The sequence below is a fragment of the Delphinus delphis genome, chromosome 3 (genome assembly GCF_949987515.2).
Source record: "Delphinus delphis chromosome 3, mDelDel1.2, whole genome shotgun sequence".
In the NCBI taxonomy this organism is placed as follows: Eukaryota; Metazoa; Chordata; class Mammalia; order Artiodactyla; family Delphinidae; genus Delphinus; species Delphinus delphis.
Genome location: NC_082685.1, coordinates 14,353,581 through 14,376,286, shown reverse-complemented (window position 1 = coordinate 14,376,286; position 22,706 = coordinate 14,353,581). Strand labels below are relative to the sequence as shown.

The window sequence follows — 22,706 nt, the reverse complement described above, 5'->3', positions numbered from 1 at the left end:
ATGCTATTCCAGGACCTGGTCACTCACCACATTCTGGAGTCTGTCGGCCCTTCTCTTGAATTTGGGAGGGACTTTTTTTTTTTTTTTCTTTTTGCGGTACGCGGGCCTCTCACTGTTGTGGCCTCTCCCGTTGCGGAGCACAGGCTCCGGACGCGCAGGCTCAGCGGCCATGGCTCACGGGCCCAGCCGCTCCGCGGCATGTGGGATCTTCCTGGACCAGGGTACGAACCCGTGTCCCCTGCATCGGCAGGCGGACTCTCAACCGCTGCGCCACCAGGGAAGCCTTCCTATCCTTCTTGAAAGACTGATGACTCTGTTAGGGTAAAAGCCTTGTCAGTTTTGTTCACCATACTACTCCTGACCCCTGGCAAATGATGCACTCATCGCCAATGGGCAGCCAACTCAGCTTTCCTGCACCTCTTCACCTATAAAAAGAGATACCAAATAAAGATGATGTGCAAGAGACTGTGGATGGCAGAGGAGAGGTCGGGTAGCTTCTTGAAAGAGAGGACATTTGGGTTGTAGTTTGCAGGATGTGTAGGCTGCTTTCTGTGTAATGAAGAGATAGAACGGGGCTTTCGGCAAGGGAAATAATATGTGCTGATGTACGGGGCCAGGAAGCAGCCAAGCTAGGCAGACATTGACAGGAGGTTCTGCACAGAGAGAGGGCAGCTTGCTTGGGTGGAAAATTCTGCAGGAACAGGTTTCTAAGGGCCAGGTTTTTATTACCTTCAATGCTGCATGTAGGTGCTTAGATTTCATTCACAAGAAATACGAAGATCTTGGAGATTTGGAAGCAGCTGTGGAATGATCACAGTTCTTGATAGCACTGGGACTGGAAAAACTGGTTAAGAGACTCCCGAACTGATCCAGTGGGGAAGTGATGGGATCAGGACTAGAGAAGTGAAGATAACAGGATCAGGACTGAGTCAAGAGCAATTTAGCAAAAGTTCACCCTAGGGCCCTGTATTAGGGTGCTGTGTGCCCATATCCCGTTGTTACATCAACCCTATAAAGCAGGGGTCCAGAACACTTTTTTAGTAAATATATCAGGCGTGTAGATCTTAGCATCTGTCGCAGCTATTCACCCTGCTGTTGTAGCACAAAGATAGCCGGAAATGACCGGTAAACGAGTGGGCGTGCCTGTGTTCCAGCAAAACTTTATTTTACAGACACCGAAATTTGCATTTCATAGAATTTTCACGTGTCACGGAATAGCCTTCTCCGATTTTTTCCAACTTTTAAAATTGTAAAAACCATTCTGAGCTTGCTTGTGGGGCCGGACAAAAGCAGGCAGCAGGTCTTGCTTTGCCCACACGTGGTATGTAAAGCGTTTTAGTAGCATTTCAGTTTTAAGGGTAAGATCCTACAGGGAACCTTCAAGAAGCCCCGCCTTCCCTGGCGTCACCAGGCCAAGCCCCTCAAGGGCGGGGCCAGCGCATGCGCGGCCGGGCCTCGGGCGGGGGCGGGGCGGGCCGCGGCTCCGACTTCCAACATGGCGCACGCTGGCGGCGGCGGCGGCGGCGGCGGCGGCGGCCCCGCGGGCCGGGGGCTGAGCGGCGCCCGCTGGGGTCGCTCGGGCTCTGCGGGCCACGAGAAGCTGCCGGTGCACGTGAGTGGTGGGCCAGCCCTCGCTGGGAGACCCCTGTCGTCCAGCCCCCGCAGGCCGGCGCCCCCCACCGGGCCCCGCCCGGCCCTCGGCCTCCCCTCCGCGCGGCCCCGGACCCCCGACTCCCCACCTCCGCCCCTCGGATGCCCGGCCCGTCCCCCTCCCGCCGGGATCCCCGCTCCCGTCCCCTCCTCCGCGGACCGCGGCCCAGCTGGACCCTCCCCCCTCCCCTCAGGTGGAGGACGCCCTCACCTACCTGGACCAGGTGAAGATCCGCTTCGGCAGCGACCCTGCCACTTACAATGGTTTCCTGGAGATCATGAAGGAGTTCAAAAGCCAGAGGTACCAGCGGGGCCCCTACCCGTCCCGGAGGGCCACCCTGGGCCTCAGTCTCCCTGAGCGGGATGGGAGCCCCCAACTCCGGCTGCCCCTCAACAGGGTGACCCCTTGTGCAGGTTGTCGAACTTCTGGGAGCCTCAGTTCCTTCTTCCAAAAAACGAGACGGAAAGGTACCCCCTTGTGGAGCTGTTGCGGGGATTCCTGGAACGAGGGCAGTGATGGGGTGCGGCAAGTGAGGCAGTCGAGCAAGCATAGAGTCGGATCCTGTCTTTACTCAAAATGTTGATTTTTTAAAAGAATTTTGTTCGTTGGGGATTTTTAAAAATTATTTTCGATTTTTTTTCAAGCACTGCATGAAAATGTTATTTATCTTGATTGTCGAATATTGTCGCACTCTCTTAAATCTTATCCCCAAGGTGAGTGCCTCACTTGCCTCACCCCAGTGCCAGGCCTGCTTGGAAATAATGCGCATAAAATGCTTAGTAAGGAACCTGGCACTTAGAAGGCCTTTAAAACACATTAGCTGTATTCATAGGCACAGAATCAGGAGGGTTAGAGATAGACCGGGGACCTCCCGATAGATAGTGAGCTTGTTTGACAGGGGCTCACTGAGGCTTAGAGTGGGCCAGCGGTTTGCCCAGATCCACCTTAGGAGCAGGGACAGGACCAGAGCTCAGTCCCTCTGACTTAGATTCTAAAGTGTCACATCCCCACTGTGCTGCTTCCCCCTCTGAGGAAATACGGAAGGGCCCGCCTGGTTTCCTTCCACAAGCATGATGCTAAGACCTTGGCCCTGACTGAAGCCCTAAGGGAGACCCTGTCTCTCCCCTCAGATTCTTAGCAGCTTTCATACTTGCAGGGCCTTTGACATTTATACATTATAGTCACTTGCTGGGAACAACTCCTGTGTCATGGTCTCCTAATTCATGTGAAATGAATCTGTCTCCCCTTTAGAGGGCTTTAACCTTCTGTCACTGTATGGAACCCAGGACCTGCAGCTGGCTGTCCTGACATTTTCAGAACCTAGCACATGAGCTTGCAGTGTTTCGGGAGCCGTGCTGTGTACATCTTCTGTGGGTTTTGCCAGGAAGGCACAGGGAGCCCAGGCCCGGTTGCCTTGGCAGTGGATCGCCGTGGGCAGAATCACGCCAGTCACATTTGAGGGTGCTTCATTGTCTGTTGAGGAGCTCGTGCCATGGCACGGGTAAGGGAGGAGTCGATTCTGCTTTCAGTTTGCTTCCCGAGACGCTTCTGCCCACTCTCATTCTTCGTTCCAGCATCGATACTCCTGGAGTCATCCGACGAGTGTCGCAGCTCTTCCACGAACACCCTGACCTGATTGTTGGATTCAACGCTTTCCTCCCTCTCGGGTACAGAATAGACATTCCCAAGAACGGCAAGTTAAACATACAGTCGCCTCTGTCAAGCCAGGTATGCCGCTGCAGTGGTTTGAGTGATCTGGCCTTAGCACAGCCCACCGTGGTACTCAGATACGCAGGCCGGACAGCGTGGCTCGTGTATTTCACAGCTGGAAAGCTGGTGAAGAGCCGATCTTTTTCTTAAAATGCATCTAGCAGAAATCAGAATAGATTGAAACACCTACATAGGCAACCTCTGCATCCCAAACTGATCCTTTCGGCGTATTTAAATCAAGAGCGGATGTGTCTGTGTGTGTCAGGGAGGCATTCTCCTGACACAGTTGTACGTCCAGTCAAAATAATTGCGTCCACAGTCACGGAGGTCTTGGTTTGAGGCTCTCCCCCCGAGCGCACTAGGCAGGCCACGCTTGTAGTTGGGCCTGTGGTCCCTCTGATCACCCTCGGTGCCACCCACAGAATAAAGCGGTGGAGATGCATGTGTGACTAGACACGTTTATTGTTGCTGTGCTTCATTCACCTGCCAGCAGGATCACTGACCGAGCTCAGGCTTGTGGCTTTGGTCCCTTCTTTCTCGAGTGACAGGTTGCTGCCTCTTCTATCTATGCAGTCCCTTCTTGTGTTTGCTCACCAGATCCCCTGAGAAAAAGAAAGCCTGTTTGAGCTTTACTTTTATAAGGTAACGGTTGTCTTTTTCTCTCCTCGGCCCTGTTGCCATTTAGGGCATAACCCTTTGCTGCGGGGGTGCTGTCTAGGGCATTGTGGGGTGTTCAGCCGCATCCCTGGCCTCCACCCGCTAGGCCCTCACCCAGTCAAGACAGCCAAAAATGTCTCTAGACATAGCCAAGTGTCTCCTGGGAGCAAAAATCACAGCATTGAGAAGTGCTGGTGTAAGTGAATGAGCTCTTTCAACCTCCTCCATCTTGCCCCAGGGGTTTTTGCAGGGAAGGCAAAAATCTACTCTGGATGCATTTTGTAGGTTTCTCCTCTGATGATAAAGGAGACTGTAGTTTCCTATCAATTAGGGAGTCAGGATTTGAAAAGAGAGCAGTGAGAGGCAATGTGGCAGTGGCTGGTCCCTCTCCGAGGGGGGCTGGCACATAAATTCTGCCTTTTCTCTGCACAAGGCAACCTCCACCGTCAGAACATTGTCTCATTAAAGCCGAGGAGTGCACCTCAGTTTTAAAAAGGAACTTGGAAGCCTTCGGCTACTGAATTCCAAAAGCTTCCATTTCATGTTTGCAAATGGAGCCCCAGGAGCCAGAGGTAGCGCTCCTTCCTCCAGATGATAAAAGCCTTAGCGGAGATTAATCTTCAGAACAGTCACGGCTAGGGGAGAAAAGCAAGCTCGTTTGCAGGAACGTGTGCAGGAGCACTTTGCTGAATCTGAAGCGCTGCGTAAACACTGGGTGTCATTACCATCACTTGTTAAGAAAGAGCTGGAATCCAAGGCCTAAATTGCACTCCACGTGTGGAATTCGCCTTCTCAAGCCCTGTTGGAGTAACTGCTCTTGGGGCTGGATCTCCACATGAGCCTCACCTTCCCTTAAGTAGCCAGAAGGCCCCTGCTGCTCCACACACAGCTTCAAGGACTATTGGAGAGACAAGGAGACCGGGCCAGTCTTATCCGCCCCTAGGGGATTTTGTGACTGCAGGTCTGTTAACTTGAAGACGGGCTTGATGAGAACTTTCCCTTGATAGCTGCCTACCAGGGCTTTATGGTCTCGCTGCAGCCTGGAAACAGCCATATGTAGGACCCCTTCCTCAGGGGGAGAGGTACGTGTCCTTCGTTCCCTCGGGACACGTGCCACCCACGTGGTTTCAGTCACATCCACGGACCTGCCACGTTTCCAGCCCTGCTTCACGCCAGGCGCAAACGCAATGTCTTCTCACCTTCCTAGAGTCCTTCCGAATCCACAGTAGAACTTTATGGGGCTCCCTACTCGCCAGTGCCCTGGTGATTTTTTTTAAATTGGTTTTTCTGGCTTCACTATTTTGAAGTATAGCTCCGTGTGTGTGTGTGTGTGTGTGTGTGTGTGTGTGTGTGTGTGTGTGTGTGTGTGTTTCCAGTTTTCATCTCATCATGTATCCTGTCAACTATAGACAAGGAGGGAATAGTTCTTAGATGCTGAGGAAGATAAATAAGTCCTAGCCTGTGGGGAGCCTTTTGTGCAGGGTTTCTCAGCCTTGGCACTGTCGCCACTGGGCCCAGATCGTTCTTCCTTGTGGGGGCATTTTGTGCTCTGTAGGGTGTTGAGCAGCATCCCTGGCCTCCACCCACCTGATACCAGGAGCGCCCCCTCCCCCAGGATGACAACCTGAAATGTCTCTAGACATTGCCACGTGTCCCCTGGGGGGCAGAATCGCCCCAGTTGAGAACACTGATCTAAAGGGAAGATAGACATGTGCCATGATGTGGGAAGTGTGGCCAGAGAGGGGCCGGGGACCGTGGCAGGAAGAACGTCCCCCTGAATCAACATCTTTTAGGATCTGGTTGGCCTTAGTTGTAACGCCACCTCCTCAGAGAGTCCTCCACTCCCATCCCCAAGTCATTTTCACAGCACCCCGTTCTATATACTTCAAAATAACATAGCAAAGCTAAGAAATAGAAAATCCACTGTTTCTTGTTGGTTTGCCTTCCCTGGCAGACTGAGTCCTCCAGATTAGACAGGAGGGCTACGTCTGTCTTGTTCACGACTGTCCCTGTTCCGGGACGTCAGAGGGACGGGACACTGGATGTCGGTGGGAAAGTGATGAATCTTGGCTGCTGGGTCTTGTTCAGGGTGGACCCTGCCTCTTGGGGCCGGCCTTCTTGTGCTTGGCTGGGACGACGGCTGCTTGGATGATAAGTAAAGAGATAAACCTTGAGGTGCAGCTTGTAATTTAGTGACCCCTTTACGTTCAAAGGGAAGCCGGCCGTCTTCCCTCCGGGAAGGGTCATTCGAAGTTCAGTTAGTTCCTGGGAGGTTGCCTCTCGTGTTTGTCTTAGTCACCCATGGAGCAGGTGTAGGCCACCTCCTCTGTGCCAGGCGCTGAGAGTCATGGCTCTCAGGGCACTTGCATGGTTGAGGTGGGGACTCACGTGAGACACATATGGACAGATGTGAAATACAGGAGGGAGTCCAGTGCTGTAGGTGACAGACAGCAGGGGCCAGGCCTTGGGAGGTGCCGTGGGCAGAGGCTGAGTGAGGGGAGCAGCAGCCATGCCTGTGGCCCCCCGGGGAGTCTTCCTGGTGGGGACATAGAGGCCTGAGGTGGGAACGAGTGGGTGTGCCTGAGAGACAGCCAGGAAGCTGGTGTGGTCAGAACCTGAAGCAGAGAGTGTAGGAGAGAGAGCCAGGAGCGTGGGAAGCCAGGGGAAAGTTCTGGAAAGGCTTCTCTGGCTGCTGTGCCAGCAGTGGACTGAGGGGGCAAGAGTGGATCTGGGAGGCTAGGGAGGGGCGTGGGAACCAGTTGGAGTGGACGGTGATGTGGGCCAGGGGTGGGTGTCAGTGAAAGCGAGAAAAATCAGTGAGATCACCAGGGGTGATTGCGGGATGCCTGAGTCTCTGGGTGAAAGCAGCACCTGCTGGGATGACATGGGGGTGGGCCAGGGGGCTGTTCTGTGTTTGGAAAGTCCATCTGAGGCATGTCTTAAATATCTGGGTGGGGCTGTATGTGGACACTCAGATGGACAAGTCTGCCATGTAGGGCGCTTATCAGTGTCTAGGAGGCGTTTCTGACTGTGCCTGGTTGAGGCCACTCACAGCAGGCAGAGAAGACAAAAGCATGGATTGTTCTAGAAAGTTTAGACCAAGGGTTGGCAAACTGTGGCCCAGGGAACAAAGCCAGCTTATTTTTGTATGCTTGGTCATTTTTACAGCTTTCAGATTACTTAAAAAATTTTTTTAAATTGTGATATTTATGTAACATAAAATTCATCATTATGACCATTTTAAAGTGTCCAATTCAGTGGCTGTTAGTGTATTCACAATACCATGCAACCACCACTACTAATCCCAGAACATTTCTATGACCCCAAAAAGAAACGGTACTTCCCAATTCTGCCCCCACCCAACCAGCCCCTGGCAACCACTAATCCACTTTCTGTCTCTGTAGAGTTTCCTGTTCAGGATACTTAATATAAATGGAATCATATACTATATGTCCTTTTGTGTCTGGGCTTCCTTCTCTCAGCATGTTTTCGAGGTTCATCCATGTTATACCAGAGCATCATTCCTTTTTAAGGCTGTATAATATTCCACTGCAGGTATGGACCGCATTTTGGTCATCTGTTCATCAGTTGATGGACAGACACCTAGGTTTTTTCCACCTTCCGGCGATTGTGAACACTGCTGCTGTGAACCTGCATGTACAAGGATTTGTTTGAACACCTGTCTTTGGTTCTGTGGGTGGATACCTAGGAGTGGAATTGCTCAGTCACCTAGTGACCATGTTTAACTTACTAAAGAATCGCCAGACTGTTTGCCACAGCAGTTGCACCATTACTGTCCGGCCTTTTGCCGAGCCCTGGTCTCCAGGGGTGCTTCTCCCATCTTGTCACCGTGACTCACTCCAGGGAATTGGAAGAGGCACATGGTGCTTGAAAATGCCCCCTCGCAGTGGTGGGGAGGGAGCTCCCCACAGCCTCCTCTGAAGCAAACCTCGGCTCCGAGGCTGCTCAAGGGCTGCTCCCTTCCCCCTGCCCCTGTCCAACTCCTTCCAGCTCCTTCTGCCGCCAAGCCTGTGTACCATGAAGGAACATGAGCACGGACTTCTGTGAGCTTAAGCAAAGGTAATCAGGAACAGCATCCCCGAAGTGTCATAGAACAAATTCTAGTGCCAGGGAGAAACGGTGCTTAGAGTTGTGACTGCTCTGGATCTTTCGTGTCTGTGTTCCTCGGCTCAGACTTCCTAGAGTTGCCTCTACACCCGCTGTCATGGGCTGAATTGTGCCCCCACCCCCAAATTCATATCTTGAAGTTCTAACCCTCAGTATCTCAGAATGTGACTGTATTTGGAGATGGGGTCTTTACAGAGATAATTTAGGCAAAATGAGGCCATTAGGATGGGCCTCAATCCAGTCTGACGGGTGTCCTTATAAGGAGAGGAAATTAGGACACAAGGAGAGATCCCAGGGATATGTGTGCACAGAGGAAGGACCCTGTGAGGACACAGCGAGAAGACACCCGTCTACCAGCCAAGAGGCCTCAGGAGATACCAACCCTGCTGGCACCTTGATCTTGGACTTCCAGCCTCCAGAACTTCAAGGAAATAAACGTCTGTCACTGACGCTGCCCAGTCTGTGGTATTTGTTGTGGCAGCCCCAGCGCGCTAGTAGACCCACTCAGGTACCTGTGGGTGTGCCTGGCGGAGGTGTCTGTTGTGATGACAGTTCTGCAGCAGTGGGCAGCAGTGTGCCCGGTGTCCCCTGGAGTCTAGGGTCAGCTGTGGGTGCCAGAGGCGGTGCCAGGCGCCACAGGGGATTTTATCCTTCATCGGTCCATCTGATCATCCCCAACAGTGGATGAAGCCCACTCTGTTCCAAGCACTGTTCCAGGCACTGAGGATATAGCATTGACCAAAATAGAATCCCTGCCCTCCTGGAGTTTGCCTTCTGATCAGGGCTGGGGAGAGAATAAAGTAAGTAAAATATGTTTCCTATAGGAAGGTGATATGTGCTGTGGAGAAAAACAGAGCAAGAAAGGGGCTCAGAGTGCTGGGAGATAAGGGTCATTTTATTTTGGTGCAGGATGGTTCTGGAAGACTCGCTGAAAGGTGGTGTGTTAGCAAAGACCTAAAGCTGAACCCGAAGGATCCCAGCCTGCCCGAGACCCAGTTGGGGACCTGCAGGATGCCCAGCCGTGGTCAGTGGCAGAGGGAGGCCGCCCTCAGGACCACACACAAAATTCCAGTTTAGAAGCATAAAGATCACCTCCTTTGCGGGGTGGTCCTGTCCCACTGTGCATTAAGATTCCGACTTCCCAGGAGAGAGGTGTATGTCTGTTGTTTATTTTTATTGGTACTGACAGAAAAGCACATCAGTGGAGAGCATGCTTGATGACTGCTCAGGGCCCATCTCTCTTCTCTCAAGTGACTCGCCCCAGGCCTAGCACCAAAAGTCCCGCAGCCCTGGGCAACCTGGACAGTGGCCCCCCCTCACCTGCAGGGTCCCAGTCTCATGCCTGCTGACAGCTGGTGCTTTCACACCTGAAAACAGTCTTGCTGAAATGGGCTGGCCAGAGGTGTGGGAAGACTTTACTCTGCTCCAAAAAGGATTAAACAATCCACTCTTTGTAAATCTCTCCCGAATGCTAATTTCTCCAAGTGTATCGAGTGTGCCTCTCAGGTTCATGTTCTTTGAATCTGTTGGAAGGATCAGGCAGACGTGAGTTCGTGAGACTCTCCCAGGAGCGCGCAGGCACTCAGAACGCCGAGGTGGGGCTGTCTCTGGGGGCCCCCTCCCTGCTTCTCTCTCTCCAGGCCCCCAGAAGTAACCTTTTTCTGCGTCGACGTAAAAAACTTGGCTCTGTGCTAAGTTTTGCCTGTTCTTGCACACTGTGGCTCAGTCTGGCGTTTCTCACAATCTGTTCCCGGTGCCGGGCCCAACAGTAACTCACTGTTGTACTGTTGTCAGGAGAATTCACACAACCACAGCGACTGTACAGAGAACGTCAAGCAGCAGATGCTATATAAGGAGGACAAACCGCAGGTGCCCTTGGAGTCAGATTCTGTGGAATTCAACAACGCCATCAGCTACGTGAACAAGATTAAGACCCGCTTTCTAGATCACCCAGAAATCTACCGGTCATTCCTGGAGATACTGCACACTTACCAGGTAAGAAGCCGTAGGTCACACTTCTTTGTGGGTGTTTGTGGCATCATCCAGTATCAGGTGCATTGGAAACATTCAGATTTTCTAATCTGAATTCATGAAATCCTGGGAAATTCTGATTAGCTCTTTTTTTTTAGCGTTAATCTTTTTTTTTTTTACCGTGGTAAAATATATATAAATACAAAACTTAACCAACTTTAAGTGTACCATTCAGTGGCATTAAGTACATTCACGTTGTTGCACAGCCATCACCATCATCCATTTCCAGAACTTCTTCATCTTCCTCACCTGAATCTCTGTCCCCATGGAACACTAACAGCCCCTTCCTCATTTCCCCCAGCTCCTGGCGCCCACCCTTCTGTCAGTACTTTCTGTCTCTATGAATCTGACTCCGATAGGGACCTCCTAGGAGTGGAATTGTACAGTATTTGTGCTCTGTGCCTGGCTTGTTTCACTAAGCGTAATGCCCTGAAGGTCCATCTGTACCGTAGCATGTGTCAGAATGGCCTTCTTTTTAAGGCTGAGTAATAGTCCATTGTACGGCTACGCCTTATTTTCTTTATCCATTCATCCATCAGCAGACACTTGGGTTGCTCCCACATTCTGGCTATTGTGAATAATGCTGCTGTGAACGTGGATGTACCTGTTGGAGTTCTGTTTAGGTTTGATTTTAATTTGCCCCTTGAGGCACCTCTGCACCCTCAATAGGAAACACACATTAGAGGATTAAAGAAGAACCCAAGAAGATAGTTTTCTTTTTATAAGATGGCTTAGTTATTGTTTAGACAATAAACTACCCTTTATTTATGCTGATTACAACCGGGCTTTGTGCCAGGTGCTGGGTCGGCAGGGATGAATGGTTGCTGTTGCTTAGGAGTTCAGTTTAGACGTGGAGGAAACTTGGAAATGATTAGGGTGGACTGGAAGGACTGTGTGTAGGACAGGTGTGTCAGGGTTGAGGGCTGCTGACCCCATAGCGGGTTACGGAGAGGATACTCAGGTTGAATCTTGGCAAATCAGTCAGAACCGTCAGTCAAAAGGTGGACTCTCGGTGCTGGGATTGGCCTGTGCAAAGGCCCAGGGGCCAGAACAGGCAGCTGGCTTCAGGGGACTTAGCAGGAAGTGCAGGCAGGCGGGTGGCAAGGGACATCTGTGTCATGCAAGGAGTTCGGATGTCATCCTCACCCAGACATGGAGTTTCTGATGCCTTTTACTTTTCTAGGCAGCAGAACCCACTTTTAAAAATGAAATCTTCTGCACATCCTTGATAAGTGAAATTAAAACATGGGATTCTTTTTAGCATAAATGTTTAGGATCAGATTGATAGCATTTGCTCCCTGTAAACGCACTGGAACTGTTTCAATACTCTAAACGTGTGTGGGCAGTGGTGCCAGTGACATGCTTGGTCCTGTCAGCCTCATGTCCAGTGTCTGCACGGTCCTTGTACGGCATTGAGAACTTCCTGCTTCTCACAGATAAGTGGTTGCAAGTGGCAGCTGTGAACATCAGTCTGTGTGGAGGGGTGATGTTGTGATCATGGGGGTTTATGGGCTCTTCACAGATTCCGTGGGGTCACCACATCTCAGGGGCTGGGAGGATCGTTAGAGGGAAGGCCAGCAGGTATCTGTTGTATTGGTGGGAATCGGGGGGGAGGGGGAGCGGTTTGTTGGCGTGTAGAGAAGTGAAAGTGACTTATCCAAGGTCCTAGCAAAGGGCCACGGGTTGATTCGGAGAAAGCGTGAGGAAGGAAGTACGGCTCAGTGTTCCCCAGTCAGAGCCACAGGGAGTTGGTTGGAAATGCAAGCTGCCTGGGCCTCCCCTCAGAGTTGCTACCCCAGGTTCTGCCCAGCATCTGCTTTTAGAACAAGCCCCCTGGCGACTCTCAGGTTGCCTGTTTCTTCAAAAGGAGCTGGAAATCTGAATTTCTGTGTGAGTTCTTCCTGATTTTCGAACATTGATGCGGATTTTTAAAAGACACCGTGAGGCCAAAGCAGCAGCTCTAGGGCCATACGTTACCGTTTTTTATCTCTGTTGGGCCTCAAGTCAGCCCTTAGCTGTGCCCCCTGTCCCCTCAGAGCCCTTTGCCTCACCTCCCTGAACCTCGGGGTTCTAATCCATAAAATGGCTACCGCGCTGTGGGTGCTGATCCCCGTTAAATATGGTTAACCGAGGTCACTGATGCAAGCACAGTGCTTGCCTCAGGTCAGCCATGGGCAGCTGTTCCCTTTATACAACTTCGAACATATGTCGTGTGCCTGGATGAGCACAGCCAGTTCTGCCCTGATGTCCCCCAAAATGACCGTGCTTTGCAAATAAATGCTCACCAACCACAGGTCTTATGGAAAAACGGGATCAGAGCGTGAGACTCAAAAACTGTGTCAGCAACACATTAAAAAAAGATAGGCACCTACTTGAAGCCGGTAGCGCCGTTGTACGCGCATTAAATGGCTAAGCATGTTGTGAATGTTGCAGCACATCCGGCACTTGACCTTGGGAAAGACCTGAGTGTCATGTGTAGACATGGGTGTGGAAAGGTTGCAGCCTGTGGGTCACTGAGGTACCAGGAGCAGGTTTCCTAAAATGGGATGGGTTGTCACCCCAGAGGGGGGTCAGGCAGAGTGGCTCTAGCAGCTGAGGGAGCGATGTTGGGGGCGTGTGTATGTCGGGGGTCGTGTATTACCAGGTGGCTTGGCTCAGCTGGGCACACTTTTCCACATTCACCCCATGTTGCTCCTGGACAAAACCTGCCTCAGCAAATGCAGAATCCATACCACGCTCAAATCATTCCCTAGTCCGTGTCCCAAACAGATCTGTGTTCAAAAGAGGTGTTAGAGCAGAACTGACTCTCTCTGCAGGAAAATTCCCAGGAGGTGCGTCCCTAGGTCAGAGGGTGTGCGCTCAGCACATGATCGTAGATGGCGCCAGGCTTCCCTCTGCCGGTGGCACCAGTCTTCCTTTCCGCCTTGTAATGAGAGCGCCCAGTTCCCCACACCCTCATCAGAAATCACCAGTCCTTATGCAATCTGATGAGCAAAAATGCTGCGACGCCGTTTTAAATTGTATTTCTTCAGACATCACTCAGTCTGATCACTGTTTCATCTGTATAGCGATGATTTGTATTTATTGTCTGAGCTGAATGGTCTTTGCCTGTTTTTTTCTTTGGCCTTCAAGTGTCCCGGTAACTTTGGTCAGGAGAGGGTGGAGGCAGTTTTTTCTCCCCCCAAACGGGTGCTCCGTGTACCAGGATTGGGAAGTAACTTTGCTCAGGGTACATAGGGCCGAGAGGGGAGGGCGTGCAAAGGGCTCCCCATTCCTTGTCTCTTCCCCCTTCGCAGCTGTGGAGGGGGGATGTCAAAGCCCTGCTGCTGGGAGGGCCCGACACCAGCGCCTCATGCTCTGTCACGTTCCTGGGTGTAAAGTTGACAGGGACTAACTTCTGATGGCCGACTTGGGTTGTGTTCGCTGCTTTCTGCCCTGCCGACCTGGGTCCCGTCTGGTCCTCATCTTGTTGCTTTAAGCTCCAGGTCAAGCCATCTTCCTTCCGGAGTCTTAGTGACTCTGGGGGAACAGGTCCTTTGACCTCTAAGTCCCTTCCCTTCCTTCTTCACCCTCTGCCCCTTCCAGACCCAGAGCTAGCTCCTCAGTCCCCTGCCCAGCAGAATGAGTCCCCTTGACCTTGGGAGGACCGTGGGTTCGCCACTGACCTTGCACTTCCCCAGCCTCTGCTCAAGGGTGCTTGAGGGCTGGGGTCAGGTCCTTCCATGACCGTCCCCTCCCACATCCCCTCCACACTCCCAGCACAGGCCGCATCCATGGCCGGGGCTCAGGCCGCGTCGTGCGGCAGGGTCAAGACTCAAGCGCACAGGCTGTTCTCCAGAGCAGGGGGTGGGGGAGGGGGGGAGTGGTTAGGGGACACCCGGAGGTGTCAGCAGGGCAGCGGGCTGGACCCCCTCTCCTGGTGGCAGCAGTCACGGGCTCTGCCAGCCAGTTTTCTTTCGTGAGTCATCCCTCTGTCTCCTCCACAGTGGGATGCCTGAATGTCACAGCCTAGGGTGCCTCCTGGTTCCTTCGCTAACGACTCGTTTTCCCTCCCCTGAAAATTGGCAGAAGGAGCAGCTGAGCACGAAGGGCCGTCCGTTCCGAGGCATGTCTGAAGAGGAGGTGTTCACCGAGGTGGCCAACCTCTTCCGCGGCCAGGAGGACCTGCTCTCCGAGTTTGGACAGTTCCTGCCCGAAGCCAAGCGGTCCCTGGTGAGTACAGAGCACCGATGCCAGTCTGGGGCCACGTTCTCATCGGCCAGAACCCCCTGCCAGTGCAGCCCCCAGGCCAGGCCAGGTTTATCCACTCCCCAGACACACTGAGTTCCCTCAGAAGCCACAGCCAGTGCAGACATGCACGGGCCCCCAGTGCAGGCTCCACCTCCACGGGGAGCTGGCGCAAATCCTCAAAAGGGCTTCTCTGGACAGACAGCAGCCAGGTGACAAGGGCTGGCTGGGAGGCAGAGTGTCTTCCCATGGAGACCTGCCTGTAACCAGGTCCTTGTGGGAGGGTGCGGGAGGGGTCAGGCTCACTGCCTACCCCCCTGGAGGGACTGGGTGGAGGCTTGGCAGTGACTCAGGGTGGGAGTGCAGAGAGCTGATAGCGGAGGAGGGGCCTGCGATGGGGAGGTTGGGGGTGCAGACTGCACTGTCAGCCTTTCTGCCTTTGCTGTGGACTGAGGCCTGCTGACCTGCCCTTTCCATTTCCTCTTTTTTTTTTTTCCTATGAACTTATGGCTTTTTAAAAAAAAAAAAAATGAAGGAAAATTCACGTAACATGAAACTCACCATTTAAAAATGTACATTTCAATAGCATTTAGAATATTTAAAATGTTGTGCAGCCATCACCCCCTCTAGTTTCAGAACATTCCCATCACCCCAAAAGGAGACCTGTCCCCATTAGCAGTCACTCCCCATCCCCCGCTCCTTAGGTTCTGGCAACCACTCATCTGCTTTCTGTCTCTATGCATTTACCTGTCGGACATTTCACAGAGATGGAATCATGCAACGTGTGGCCCTTGGGTTGGTGTCTGGCTTCTTTCACTCAGCATCATGATTTTAAGGTTCATCCATGATGTAGCACGTGTCAGAACTTCATCCCTTCTATGGCTAAATAATAATTCCATTGTGTGGATGGACCACATTTTGTTCATCCATTCATCCATCAGTGGACACTTGGGTTGTTGCCGCCTTTCAGTCATTGTGAATCGTGCTGTGAACATGCATGTACAATTTTTTGTTTGAACACCTGCTTTCAGTCATTTTCTGTCTATGCCTAGGAGTGGAGGTGCTGACTCATGTGGTAACTGTGTTAAACTTTTGAGGAACTGCCACACTGTTTTCCACGGTGGCTGGACCATTTTACGTTCTCACTAGCAATATACCAGGGTTTCAGTTTTCCACATCATCACCAATGCTTGAGGTTTTCCTTTTTTAAAAAAATGTATAGCCTTTGTAGTTGGTGTGAAATGGTATCTTATTATGGTTTTGATTTGCATTTCCCTGCTGACTAATGACATTGGGCATTTCATGTGCTCATTGGCCATCTGTTTATCTTCTTTGGAGAAATGTCTATTTAAGTACTTTGCACCTTTTTTGCTTTGTCTCTCTTGCTGGGTTGTAAGAGTTCTTTGCATGTTCTTGACGTTAGTCCTTTATCAAATATTTTCCTCTATTCTGTAGGTTGTCTTTTCACTTTCTTGTTAGTGTTGGTGCGCATCAGTTTTAAATTTTGGTCAAGTCCAGTTGCCTATTTTTTCTTTTGTTGCTCATGTTTTCAGTGTCAAATCTCAGAATCCATTGCTAGTTCTGAGGTCATGAAGGTTTACCTAAAGTTTTCTTTTAGTACTTGTACAGTGTTAGCTCTTCTATTCAGGTTGGTGATCCATTTTGAGTTAATGTTTGTATATGGTGAGGTAGGGGTCCACTCTACATGTGGCAATCCCGTTTGTTGAGGAAACTGTTCTCTTTCCATCATTGCATGGTCTTGGCACTCTTGTCAAAAATCAATTGACCAGAGTTTTATGGGTTTATTTCTGGACTCAGTTCTAATCCATTGATCTCCATGCCTGCCCTTAGGCCAGCACCACACTGTCATGATTACTGTAGTTTTGTAGTAAGTTTGAAATCAGGAAGTGTGAGTCCCCCAACTTTGTTTTTTTTTTCAAGATTGTTTTGGCTAGTCAGGGCCCCTTGCAATACCATATGAATTTAAAGATTGGCTTTTCCACTCCAGCAAAAAAGGCCGTTGGGATTTTGAAAATGATTGCATTGAATCTTTCAACTGTTTTGGGGAGTTTTGCCATCCTAACAAGATTAATCCACAGATACACAGCATTTTTCCATTTATTTAAGTCTTTAGTTTCTTTCCACCGTGTTTCAAAGTTTTTTTTTCATTGTGTAAGTCTTACACCCCCTTGGTTAAATGTATTTCCAAATATTTTTTTCTTTTTGTTGTTGTAAATGGAATTGTTTTCTTAATTTCATTTTTGGATTATTCATTGCTCATGTATAGAAACACCACTGCTTTTTTGTGTTGATTTTGTATCCTGCAACTTTGCCCTATCCAGTTTATTAGCTTTGATAGTTTTCGTGGATTCCTTAGGATTTGCTAATATGGTTTTCTTTCTTCCTTTCCAATTTGGATGCCTTTTATTTCCTGTTTTGGCCTAATTGCTCTGATGGAACTTCTAGTACTATGCTGAGTAGAAGTGGTGAGGGTCAATATCCACATCTTGCTCCTGATCTTAGAGGAAAAGCTTTCCATCTTGCACCGTTGAGTGTGATGTGAGCTGTGGGTTTTCCGTAAGCACCCTCGAGTTGAGGAAGCTCCTTCTCTTCCTAGGTTGTTGAGTGTTCTCTTTCCTCTTTTTATTCTTCCTCTTTGCCCTCGACGACAACTTGGGGTGTGAGCGCACAAGAGTCCATCCTTCCCACCTTCCTGTGTCACCACCGCCTCTCCCGGGTCTGCTTCTTGAATGAAGATGCAGTGGGGGCACAGGGCTGGGGGGCAGTGGGTCTTGAAGGAAGGGGCTCGGGGGTGATAGCGGTCTGAGTTTGGATGCTGTTCAAGACTCTTAGTCGATTGGGCAGACCCCTGGTGTGCGGGTCGGGGCTTGTCCCCGTGTTACTGTCTCTGGGACACAGAGCACCGTCCCTAAGAGGAGGTTCCACCCAGAAGCACTTCCTGACTCAGAGTCAGAGAAGCTCTGTGCCCATCCTTTGGGCTGAAAACAAGTCCAGGAGCTGTAACCAGTCCTGCCCACCCGCCCGGAGCCTTGTGTTTCCTGGGGGCCTGGACAGAGCCCCGTGAGCACACAGCCTGGGCCTCCTCGGGCTCTGGGTGCTACAGGCAGGCTTGAGCTGGCCGTGTCACCGCCCAGGCCTCGTTGCCTTCTCTCTCACACGGGGCTGACCGGCCCTCCTGCTCGGGTGGGGACTGAGCTGTTGTCCTTTAAGTGCTTCTCGCGGGGCCTGGCTGGCGCTCAGTGTTCCGGAAAGAGCAGCTGCGGTTGTGCTGGGAAAGTAGGCCTAGAATCCCGTCTGGTCGTGTCATCCACTCCTCCCAGGGTCTCCCTCTGCATCTCCAGGACCAGCCGGCTGCCTGGCCTGCTGGAGGCTCTTGGGGGATACCAGGGGGGCGGGGGGCGGTTGAAGGAAGCCCTTGTCTGGACTCCCCGGGGGCAGGGAGCTCACCTCTACACTGGGCCTCTCAGCCCAGCTGCCTCCTCACGGCCCCATCCCCGAGTCCAGCTTTCTCCTCCGAGTCCATTATCTGCCCCGCGGATCTCTCTGAACTTCAGAATCCCTACTTGGTTTTTTTCTCCCTGTTCCCAAATACCTGTCCTTGGCAGTCCTACATCATTCCCATCTTCCTTCTCTGTGTGCTTCTGCTCGTCAAAGACTCTCCTAACTGGCTCCGGGGGCCGCGTGGCTGAGGAGCAGAGGGCTCTCACCACCTGCTTCCCGCCTCATACCCTTCTTGTGTTGGCTTAGCCCAAGGTTGTGGGTGCTTGGGCCTCTGTGTCCCCGGGAGCCCAAGCTACATGCTGCCACCTGCTGTAAAGCCCTGTGTTGCTCCCTTGTACAGTTGGTGGATAGTTTTGGGGTCTCATCCTCTTGGGTCTTGGCCTCAAATCTCACCTCTGACCCTGGCGTTGGCAGCTTTTACCCTGAACCCCATCCCCGCAGAGATGTGTGCACAGTGGCATCCCTGGGTGGCCTTCCCAGGGTCATTGCTGTCAGTGCTTCAGGGTCCAGGGGCAGTCTACCCTCATGGCCTCAGGGAAGAAAGGCCTGGCTCTGTCCCTGGCCAGCTTTTGCTGCTGCACAGCTCACATGAACTTTTTGCAGGTCTTGGTTCCTGAGTTATCATCTTGATGGGTCGGGGTTGGGGGTGAGTAGAGCCTCTTGTCCTCTGAGGGCTGTGGTTGCAGTGCCCCCTGGTGGACACAACTTGGCATTTACCAAGTTGGACACTGACAAAGCCCACCCTAGAAAATAAGCATTTCTCTCAGAAAAGCACCTGCCCACAGAGTTTCTTTAAATGGCATTTGCTATCAATTCAGCAGTGTTTTTTTTAAGTGTATATTGTGTAATTAGAACTGTCTTGTACATTTTAAAAGATTTAATCAACTTTTAAAAATTACTAAAATGCTCATAAATAATTTGTCATATAGAATGATCTTTTCATTAACTTTTAGATTTCTGTTAAAACTGCAGGAAAAAGAAACCAAAGGTGAAATTTGATATTGTCCTAATTAAACTTGACTGCTTTGCCTAGATCAGGGCTTAGCAAAGTTTTTCTATAAAGGGCCAGACAGTAAGTATCTTAGGCTTTGCAGACCAGACAGTCTGGGTGGCAAAGACTCAGCTCTGCCGTGGTAGCGGGAAAGCAGCCACAGGCCCGTACGTCAACGAATGGGCATGGCTGTGTGCCAGTCCAATTTTATTTACAAACGCAAGCCAAGCCAGTCCCCATGTGAATGGTCTTTGGGGGTCTTCTGCCTCAGGCATTTGCACATTGGGACATTTAACTGAAACCAAAGAACTGCCTGAACTGTTAGGGGAAGATCAGTGGTACTGAGCTTGCCTTCCAGCTGGGTGAGCTTAGCCGGGCAAGCAGTGGGTTACCCACTTTCCTCTCAACCCCGCCCCCCGCCCCCAAGTCGTACTTAGCGCGTCATATCGTCACCTGTCCCCCTCCTTTAGGAATTGGTGTTTGCACCTGTTCTGGGATCTACAGCAAATACCAGTTGAGAATTATTCCACATTAGGTTCTTGGAGTAGGCTTGGGTCTTCGGATAACTAATCCCTCCAAAGGAGCTTAATCCTCTAAGGGACAGGTTTTGCCTGTAGTTAAACAATAGGTCTTTATTATTATAATTATGAGTATAAAAATAGTACACGCTCATGAGAAAAGTCAAGCATTCGTGAGAGCATCAAGTATGAAAAGTTAGCTTCCCTTTTTCCTATTCTCAGTTTCCTCAGAGTTAAGTACTTACAAGTGTCTTATAGTATGTATCTTTCCAGAAATCTCCTCTGAATGTGCAAACAAATGTTTATCCTTTTAAAAAAGTTGGCGTCCCATTTGTTCTGCCCCTAGGGTTTTTTCTGTTTGTCCTAACAGTGTATCACGTATGCCTGTCCCTAGCAGTGACACAGTGGACACAGAGACACAGAGCTAACTCATAGCTGACAGTTGCCTCTGTTTGGTTTGGATGCACCACGACTTGTTCACCCGGCCCACGCTTTGGGCTGACAGCACACCCTTCACGTAGTGTCCCTGCATATAGGCCCCGTGGTGGGAGCGGGTGCAGGCAACGTGAACGTAGTGGGACTGATTGCAGTGTGCCTCTCCAGCCCAGCCCTGAAGAAAAGCCATGGTCTGTTCACCTTCCCCCCTGCCTGCTCTGACTTTCATACAGATGCAAATGCCAAGTAGATCCTTCCAGAACCATTCTTCATAAATATTGCCAGCACCCTGACCTGTTAATCAGTGCTTGGTGTAGAGCCTGGGAGGACTAGCAGTGAGCACCCCACCAAGTGATGACATTGTCCCCAAGATGTGTTTTCTTATTCGTAGGAAAGATTGCAAACTTGACTGGAACCCCTCCTCCCCCGCCCCAGTGACCTGGCACCGTCAACTTCTTCCTCTTGCTGCCAGGGCCTTGCACATTGCTGGTCCTCTAGCCTGAAATTCTTTTCCTTTCTGTGGTGCGCTCGAACATACAGGCAGACACCCTGTCAGTGGTCTGCTGGGTGAGCCCCACACGCCAAGGCCCAGCTTCAGTGTCTCCCCACTGAGCCCTCCCTCACCTGTCAGGACCCTCGCCCATCGAGGCCTTCCATGAGCCTTCTCCCAGCCTCACAGTGCGCGACTGTGGTGAGCTGGGTACACGGGTCTTTCCTCCAGTAAACGTGAGCATCTTGAGAGCCAGGGTCACCTCTCACTGGGACAGAGCCCCTGGCCCGTGGCAGACAGTGCTTGCTGGGGCCACGAGCTGAGCTGCAAGTGGTTCCACGCACTAGGTTACATTGAGAACCAGCACTGATGGGCCTGGCTGTGTCTCTCCAACGCTGACCACCTCCTGTGTTTGTGTCCTTAGTTCACAGGAAATGGGCCGTGCGAAATGAACAGTGTCCAAAAGAGTGAGCACGAGAAGAGTCTGGAACACAGCAAAAAGCGCTCTCGGCCCTCACTCCTCCGTCCCGTGTCTGCACCAGCCAAGGTAACTGTCAGCTGTGCACATAGGTGTGTGCATGCGTGGACACCCAGCAGCCTGGCCTTCTCTGTAGATGACTTGAGGAGCAGTATGCAGAGACCTGGGGCATGAGGCCGAGTCCAGGCTCTAGTCCAGCTTGAAATTCACTGGCTGTTGGACCTTGAGAAGTTGACTCACCTGTGAGGCGGCCGGTCACCTGTGCCCCCTGGCTCACAAGATTGTGTGAGAAGGAGTGTCACCTCCTCTCGCAGAAACCGGATGTACTGCTCGGTCTGCTCCTTTTCACCATCACAGCTCTTTCACAGGCAGGGCCCTTATGTACAGTTGTGCAGGTCGGTTACTGCACAAGGTGCCCTGCTAGGGAGTGAGAGGCACTGAGGTCCAGCTCCTGTTGTTCTCATCACCTATGATGGTGATTTTCTAATTCCATCATTCTTTATGCATTTACTAGTTGGCTTTCTACTGTAAGGAAGAGCTTTTTTTCATCTCCATTTATTTAATTATGTGTATCTTCATAGACTCGGGTTATAATCCGTGACTATCACTGTTTATCTTGATGCCTAAACCGTCCCAGATCTGGCCAGTGGGGCCCTTTGGGCTGGCTCTGTGTCCTCTTGACACATCCCCATCATTCTTCAGGCATGTGGGAGATGGTTCTGTAGAGCCCTTGATGTCTCAGCAGAGTGGCCAAGTTCAGGTCCCCTTCCCATCACCATCACGGCCCACAGGACGAAACAGGCAGGGGAAGAGGTTTCTGATACAGTATCTAGGGGCATGTTTCCCTGGCTGTTCTTACTCTATGACAATCCCTCCTGACATCAAAAGAGCTAAACTGCTGAAAGTTAGATCCCAGATTGTGGGCAGAGTGGTTGTGTGACCTTTAACCCTTCACTAGGTCATGGAGGCTGAGGTGGGTGGTCCTGAGAGGTTCATCCACGGGGGTCTTGGGCAGACCTCATCCAGCACCTGATGGCGGTTCCCATCAGGAGAGCTCAGTGCTGGTGATGTTATGATTCTAATAAAGATGGACACGGGCTGCCCGTGGGAGGCACACAGCATCCATGGCATGGAATTTCTCTCTACAGAAGAAAATGAAACTCCGTGGTACCAAAGACCTGTCCATCGCCACCGTGGGGAAGTACGGGACTCTGCAGGAGTTCTCCTTCTTTGACAAGGTGAGCGGTGGGACCCATGACTTCTGGGCCTTGCCCCGTCCAGGCTGGCCTCGCCCTGCTCAGATCTGAGCAGGCAGGGTTGGGAGCAGGCGACAGGCGGCCAGTGGTGGGCAGCGGGCGGGAGGTAGCGAAACAGGTCGGAAAGGCAGAGCTCAGAGCCCACACTAAGTTTGGGGGCACATGTCTGCCACTCAGAAGCTGTGTGGCATCTCTAAAGCTGGGATGGTCCTGGGGCTTCTGTGCAGAGTCAGTGGGCAGAGCCAGTGAGATGGCTCTAGGCACATGCTGTCTGAGCCAAAGATCACTGCACGGAGAGCAGTCCGCTGCAGACCACAGCCGCCCCTTTAGAACACGCCTGTGTGGGTGACTCTGTGTGCACCTGGTGATAGCAGAGCCAGGTGTGCTCAGGAGCGGGAGTTGGGCCCGGTAGGGGCCCCCTGACTCGCTCTCCCCACAGGTGCGCAGGGTGCTGAAGAGCCAGGAGGTCTACGAGAACTTCCTCCGCTGCATCGCGCTCTTCAACCAGGAGCTTGTGTCCGGCTCTGAGCTCCTCCAGCTGGTCAGCCCATTTCTAGGGTGAGCAGCACTTCTCGGGGCTCCCCACTGGGGTTTTGTTTCCGTAAACTCCTT

The 22,706-nt window shown here is 51.6% G+C and overlaps 1 protein-coding gene across 2 annotated transcripts in view; it reads left to right on the top strand.

The window, feature by feature from the left end:
- The first annotated feature begins 1,488 nt into the window (after positions 1-1,488).
- SIN3B (SIN3 transcription regulator family member B) overlaps positions 1,489-22,706 on the top strand; it is a 37,422-nt gene continuing 16,204 nt past the window's right edge. For both annotated transcript variants that reach the window (XM_060008103.1, XM_060008101.1), the window contains exons 1-8: positions 1,489-1,612; positions 1,845-1,951; positions 3,226-3,379; positions 9,941-10,141; positions 14,246-14,389; positions 20,785-20,907; positions 21,987-22,076; positions 22,534-22,652. In XM_060008103.1, the coding sequence (XP_059864086.1) occupies positions 1,496-1,612; positions 1,845-1,951; positions 3,226-3,379; positions 9,941-10,141; positions 14,246-14,389; positions 20,785-20,907; positions 21,987-22,076; positions 22,534-22,652 (1,055 nt within the window). In that variant the 5' untranslated portion in view covers positions 1,489-1,495. The remainder of the gene's footprint in view (positions 1,613-1,844; positions 1,952-3,225; positions 3,380-9,940; positions 10,142-14,245; positions 14,390-20,784; positions 20,908-21,986; positions 22,077-22,533; positions 22,653-22,706) is intronic.